Here is a 7,422-nt window from a genome sequence, read left to right as displayed (position 1 = left end):
GGGGGAACCAAGGCCCCCGCGTGGAGGGAGGGAGTGGGGTTGGTGCTAGGGCTGGCACTGACACAGGGGCAGGCACTGCACAGCCAGGGCGGGGTGGGGCCTGGGACAGAGCCACAGCTTGTCTGGGGGGGAACAAGTCCTACCACTGCACATGTTCTGAGAGGGTATGGGGGGGGGGTGGGCTGGCTGTGCCCCCTGGATCTGAGTGTGGGGCAAGGGTGGGCTGCTGTTGTGGCCTGAGCCAGGCTGAGTTCAAGGAGGGAAGCAGCAGTGCTTGGAGGCCTATGGGGGGGCTACCTCAAAACTGACCATAGCCCCCGCTCCCAGCACCACCGCCTGCCCCAAACACACCCCCGCCAGCCCAGCTCCCCTGCTGGGTAGAGCCCAGCACTGCCCCCAGCGGCAGCCCACCCTCGCCCTGTGCAGATCCAGGGGGCACACCCTACCATGCCCTCCCAGGATGAATGAAGTGGTGGGAGCCACCTGCCTCCCCCTCCCCATATGCCCTGGATGACCTGTGGCTTCATCCCACACCCCATCCCAGCTGTGCAGCGTCTGCCTCTATCCCACCTCCCTGTGGGGGCCTTGGTCTGCCCCCTCCATGCCCCTTCCCCGCTGCTCTGTATGCCACGTAGCAACAATGGGATCAGACTCTCTCTCTCTTTTATATCAGAGAATTGGGGGGGTTAAATAGAGAAAACCAGGATCCCTTATTATAAGGCAAGTGGCCTAACTCTACAACCCTTGTACTGCACAGTACACAAGTGCAAACTGATCTCAGTGACCCAGGAAGCCCCTTCTAGTTCTATGTATCCTGAACTGCAGTTGTCCAGTCTTGACTATAACCAATGATTCCTATTTTGAATACTCCTTCTCCCAAAATGGATTACAGTAGAAATCCTGCTTTGCTTTTAGTCAGTTTAGGCTTAGGAACATATTTTTCACCTTACTCCTATCACTGAAAATCCAGCTTGTACAATATGATCACAATGACTTGGGACACAAAGTTTAGGTCTGTATTATGAGAATTCAATTACTTTAAAAAAATGAAATTAAATATTCCTTGAATAGCTTATCTAAATAACTTTAGGTATATGTACAGAATTTAGAAAATAGTGCAGTCCTGAACACTAATATTGTATTTGTTTAGGCCTTGATACAGTAAACAGGTGGCATGTGCTTATAATTAATGGGAAAAAATGAGTCTGTTTAAGAAGTAAAAATGCTCTTAGAGATGTTATCCACAGTTCTGAAAACCAACACTGCTGTAAACAACTAGAATTATGCAATAACTTGTTAACAAGGTTTTCATTTCCAGAACTGTTGAAGACATTGACGTGTCTGTTATTTTCAAATAAAAGAAGTTACTGCATTTCAAATAATCTTGGGGAGGCTATGCTTTAAAAAGGTAAAAATTAAAAAGCTTTTATTTTAGCTACCCTTAAAGTTGTGTTAGGCCAGCATTCCCTTTGAAAACAGTGGGATTACTTTTGTGATTCTATTCAATTCAGTAAGGTTAGCAGAACTGAACCCTTAGCTAGTATGTATAAAATACTGGTATTAATGTTCTATAGTGCTCAAATTCAGAGTTATCCAAAGTATAACTTTTCCAAACCAAGCACCAACAGAAATTAAATTCTTCTGCTTTCTGAACTCAAGTAAGAAAAACACATTTTCCCAGTTGAAGGAGAGAAAAAAAGACAGAAGAAAGAAACTATACTTTTAACTTTGTCAATAACGTGTCAGTACTTAAACCATACAGAAGACAAGGTGAAGAACAACTTTTAACGTGCTCACTGTATTTTTGGCTTGAGCCATCATTTCATGGGACAAGTGAAGCAAGCAAAGTACTGTGCTCTTGGTGACACCTTTTCCCATGAACGACATAGCATTTCCTCCCCACTCAACATAAAAAGACGAGATGACCTGGAAAAAACAAAACAAACTATTACCTTCAGTAAAGCTACCATGAAATATACAGACAGTAAAAACTGTTCTACAGACTCCCATGAATTTAAATCGTAACTATGAAAAGTCAGTAGCCTTTATCAAATATACATTTTCCTTGCATTTTTAGCCATTCTATTATAATTCTAGACATTCTATTATAACAAGTTACATTGTCAGAGGCTAACTTGTGATATAGCTATAACCTCGTGTTCAGCCACCTGCTCTTATCTTGGCTTTCCTTCATGTCTACAGTGACCTTCATTTACCTATTGTTTATAGACCTGGTAGAACTTTTGTGTTTTCATTCTATTCATTATTTATCTTTTTTTTTTTTTTTTGGCCAAATCTTGTATTAGCATACTTAGAATTTTAATGTATTCTTTTGTTTACACATTTTCGATTTTTAACCTTGGACACGCTCACACGTAATTTGCCAAAACCTAGGCCCCAAATAATTCCAAGTCTGTCTGATTAATTTAGTATTTACATGCTCTGATAGGATAATTCAAAGTGGGGAAGGAACACAAACCTGCCCCACATATAATTTATGAAGACCTGCATACTTTTTAGTTATAGAAGGCCTTTTAATATTTTCAGCTCTTAAGAAATGTCCCTTGGACAGTCTGAATTCAATATCCAGGAGAAACTGGTTGGCTGTATCATAATACCCATGTGAAAAATAGCTTAAGTGTTTCTTTAGTTGTCGGCACTTTGTACACTATAAAGGACAGTCATTTTGAGCTGTTTATTGCTACTTATATGAATTGAAAATCTTTATTTCATACAGGAACACCTGCTGAATAGTAGCAGTTACAGTAAGGTGATGTAACTGTCTGGCCAGAGATTGTTAAAACATAACAAAACAAAAATCAAACCTGTGTAAATCAGACCTAAATAACCTGCTTAAAGTATGTTAAGAACTGCATGTAATGGAATGTATTTTCCCCCAAAGCATGGCTATTACAACCTATCAATTCATCTCTGTTTCCCACCACTCCATGAAACAACTCTCTATCAAGTTATATGTTATTCAGTTGACTTTAAACTGCATAATACATAATGCAGATAGGATCTTAGCGTTATCAGGAGGATCTCTACTGCCTATTTCCCAGCTGTTATCTGAAACCAAACTCTTTAGCAGAAAACCTTGTTCTTTGCAATAGCATCTATAATTTGGGTGCCTTTTTAAATTTAAAATCCCATCTGAAGCAGTCAATCAAGTGGCTCTAGCTATTTTATTTCCATTTCAGAAACCTTGCCACTTCATCATAACTCAGTGTTTCAACACTTACTTTACATTTTTTGTTTCATCATAACTCACAGTTAATATAGAGGTTACCAAAAATCTCTATTTAGAGCTAGAAAAAGCATGGAAAAAAGTATATATTCTGAATCTTTAAAAGGGCAATAGCCAATGTATTTATTTTCACTCTATTTCATAACCAGTAACAAGATCAAAATTTTAAAAATCTAGCCTTAAGTACTTTTTATGTTATAAAATTATTTAAGAACACTAGAGTGCTGGTAAAGTTGTACTTTTGAAGAGGAACTAGAAAAATAAGCATAACATTTTGGATGTACCCGTCATGAAAGGCTATTGTTAGTTCACTGAGTTTTCCCTATGTTACTTTCATCTAAGGTACTGAGAGATGTTCGTTTAAAAGGAGTGATGGGATCTGACCCTTAATACTAAACCTCACAATCCTGGGCTCCCCCCTAAACCACCAGCAAATTGAAAGCTGGGTGCCTGACAGTCAAACTGACTGTCAGCTTGCTTTTGGACCACACTAGGGCTCTAAACAGCAGCCTAATTTATCAATCCAGGTGTTCCTTTTTTGGAAGATTTAAAAGGACATCTGCTTGTAGACAGATACAGTGTGCATGCCTGTGTGTGTTCATAGTTACAAAACACAGTCAAAATGTCCAGAAACTCAGTTTTATTTTTTAAATACTCTGGCTTATACACCCCCCTATTATTTGGATTGATTTCTTAATTTTTAATTTCAATTAATATTTGTCTTTACAGACTGGTTTCAGTAGCTAGCTTGGAAGACTGACAATGCACGTTCTAGTTTTCAGCTGATGTCTTTTTCTTGAATGAGGAGGCCACCGCTCCTTATTACAATAAAACAAATTGTTACATAACCATTTTGAACAGTTATATAGCCAGAACAGTCTACACTAACATGAAAGTAATCTTCGTTTGGTGCAGATTTCAAATTGCTCTGGATGAAATTAATTTTGATATCACTAGTTATGATACTCTGAAAATAACATATGAACAATAAATATATTTTGCATAAACTCCCATTTAAGATCGTAAACAATTCTCAATCCGACATTGAAGTCATTGCTAGTTTTGCCATTCACTTCAAAGAGAATGGGATAAGGTCCAAAGTGCACAGATGGGAAAGATTATGGCATATCTTCATGCATGGATAACTTACTGGCTCTCTCAAAGTCTAGTACAAGTGGCAACATGTGCACCTGTCATAAAATCTTCAGAAAGGGCACCACAGAGCATAAAAACACTGCACTCTTGTCAAACACAAAAATTAATGAAATATACAGTTTTATGGACAAATCTGTTTCATTCCACCACTCAAGTTAATTATTGATTTCTAACTGGCTATACACAATATTACGATTTTCCTTCCTTGCATCTTGTAACTTATACACGCCCAAAATGTCAAGTTCACTAATTGCACACATCCATTGTTAGGTTTTCACCAAAAAAAAAGAAACAACCCCCCCTCAAAAAACACCACTCTGCAACCAAATTACAAGTAAAATTTCCCAAAACATATATTTCCCTCAGTAATACTGTATTCACAATATTAATATTTTGCTTTATGATTGTTACATAAATGACCAAATGACAGCATAAGCAACTTACCTCAAGAAGGCCTGTTAAATATTTCATACAAATTGTGAATGATTCAGTTGTGACAGAATGTGTACTCCAGCCTGGGAATGCAGTAACGTGAACCATTCCTCGTAAAGTTCTCTCCAGAGAAGGAAGTCCATAGAAGTGGGGTGCATTTGTTACCCGTAAACACTGCAGCAGCTTCAAAGCCAGCTGTGTTCGGAAACAGTCAGCAAGTTCCAAACCCTTTCTGTGGCCATAGACAAAGTAAAAAAGTCAGTCAACAGTATAAAAGTTTCCCTAATCTACAATTGCTCAGGTTACTATTGATATCTTATTGCATCTGTAGTTGTTCTATTAGTTTAGGTGTCTGAATCGCATTGCCTTTTGTATATGGAAAGTGGAAATCAACAACTCCAGCTTTATGTATTTGAGTTCTGAAAGTACAAAATTTCATTTATCATCATATTGGGACATTCATTCAACTTAAAAAAAATTACTGCAAACAGAACTGTTAAACTAAAGAACCTGTTCACCATAAGTGAAAAAAATTAAATGCTTTATAACATAAAGAAAATGACAAAGCTCAGTGCATTTAAATCCATTCTAAAATCAAAGTGTCAGAGAGATTTCCTGTAGTTAGAGAGCTTCCAAGCTAGAAATCAACTAAAAATTGTAGAACAGTTTGGACCATGCTCCCATTTGTAGTGACACAATTTTCTAATCCTTCTTTTTCAGATGTCTTGTTCATTGATAATGATTTGAATAAATGAACCAGAGAATAAAATAACGCTCTGAAGAAGCTCTCTATGCAAACGTGTAATTAGATGGTGATTTTAATTATTTTCAGTCATGTTTTTAGACATATTTTGATTAAGAGCCTTTGTACATATACTTAGGCAAAATAATGAGTTTAGAGATGCTTAGCGTTTAACACAGAGGTGCCCAACACACATGGCATGGTATGCATACACTTGTATGCATGTCCGAACACCAAATGTTAAATCAGTGATTAATAATTTCAAATACTATAAATTGATAATAGGATGAGGTTTTCTCCCCAATCAGCTTAGGAAAAAACGTCTTACATTTGCATACAAGGAAACCTCATTAAATATACTGCGTAGTGTTCAACTGCTGGTAAAAGAAGCATGCACTCATTAATAGAAACCAAGTATAAAGCTGATTAAATGTAGCCAACACTGAGCATGATTATAGAACACATGGTTCACATTGGGCAAACATACTGAATATCGAATCTAATTTTGGGGGAGCTGTCTTATATTCTGGGTCATCTTAAATTCAAGTAAATACAGCAGTATCTTTTAGCTTGATTCTTGAAGTTTAGTAGATTCATTAGTTATAACTATTAAGTATATAAAAAGTAGTCTAGATTTGATACAGTGCCCTTCAAGAAGTGTTCATTGTATCAGTCATTCACATGTCTGTCTTTAAATATATAACACAATAGAAGAAAGGTTTAGAAAGATTAAAACAATATAATCTGTAAGAAAGTCATAATAAATAACCTAAGCAACGTGATTCGGTATACCAGTTTCAATGAATTTTAGGTAAAACACTCTCTATCAATTTCTAACATTTTTAATTACAGAAATGTTGTTAATCCTAACATATATACAACTGCCTAAGAACCTCATTCCAACCTATCGAAGTAAATAAATAGAAATTTTACCATGACTTTCATGGGCTTTTCAAAATATAACCAGCTCTATTTCTGACACAGCTGAGAGCATAATTGCAAAATATCAGTATACAGAAAGTTACCTTATTCCACCTACTAGCAATGTACTGCTGATATTTTTAAAACTTGCATCGAGACAGACAAGACATGTCAAAAAGGCAGGCTGCTGTGAGCCAATTTACACAAAAGTTATTAATCTTGTAGCAATAAGATAGTTTAAAATAGCAGCCAAACCTGTAAGATATCAGAACTCAGAATTTCTGACTGATTTAGTCAACTGTCTTTTTATTTTAGTCTGTTCAATATTAAGCGGTACCACACGTTTATGTATGTCAGAGGTGTGAAAATCATTTGACCTTATGAGCAATGCAGGACTTGTTCATGGGCTGGATGAATGGCGTGGGGCCAGCCCCACAGGCGAGGTCAGACCTATGCCCCCTTCACCCCCAACCCTTCCCATGCTAGATCCAGAACATGAGGTGCCTGCTGCAGCCAGATCTGGATGCAAGCCACATGTGGCACCCATTCTGGTTGGTCCAAAGCAGATGCTGTGTGCAGTACAGGTCCTGAACTAGCTGAAGGAGGCGCTGGACTAACTGAGCCTCCTCTCCACCTTCTGGGACCAGCATTGCCTATTGCATCTCCCTCAGAGCAGCTGGAGCAGGCGCTGCATGCAGCCTGGATCCCAGACTAGGCAGAATACACACCTCAGGTACTGGATCCAGCATAGGAGGGGCACAGAGAGGGAGGGGAGAGGAGTGTTCAGGACTGGTCCCATGTGAGCCAGCACCAGAGCACCAGGAATCAGATTCAGATTAGGTGGCTCTGTAGACTGGATCCTGTCCATGAGCTGTATCTTTGATACTGCCAATGGATATAGTGGCAAGAGTCCTTTTTTTTTTTT

At 38.4% G+C, this 7,422-nt stretch overlaps 1 protein-coding gene across 2 annotated transcripts in view; it reads right to left on the bottom strand.

The window, feature by feature from the left end:
• Positions 1-7,422, bottom strand: part of RTTN (rotatin) — a 181,680-nt gene that overhangs the window by 75,649 nt on the left and 98,609 nt on the right. For both annotated transcript variants that reach the window (XM_019524619.1, XM_019524626.1), the window contains exons 28-29: positions 4,847-5,066; positions 1,798-1,926 (exon numbers count right to left, since the gene is read on the bottom strand). In XM_019524619.1, coding sequence (XP_019380164.1) covers positions 1,798-1,926; positions 4,847-5,066 — 349 coding nt within the window. The remainder of the gene's footprint in view (positions 1-1,797; positions 1,927-4,846; positions 5,067-7,422) is intronic.

The sequence above is a fragment of the Gavialis gangeticus genome, unplaced genomic scaffold, assembly GCF_001723915.1.
Source record: "Gavialis gangeticus isolate Ggan-Ray unplaced genomic scaffold, GavGan_comp1, whole genome shotgun sequence".
Taxonomy (NCBI): domain Eukaryota; kingdom Metazoa; phylum Chordata; order Crocodylia; family Gavialidae; genus Gavialis; species Gavialis gangeticus.
The sequence above is the reverse complement of the archived record's forward strand: the minus strand, read 5'-3'. Positions and strand labels throughout refer to the sequence as shown.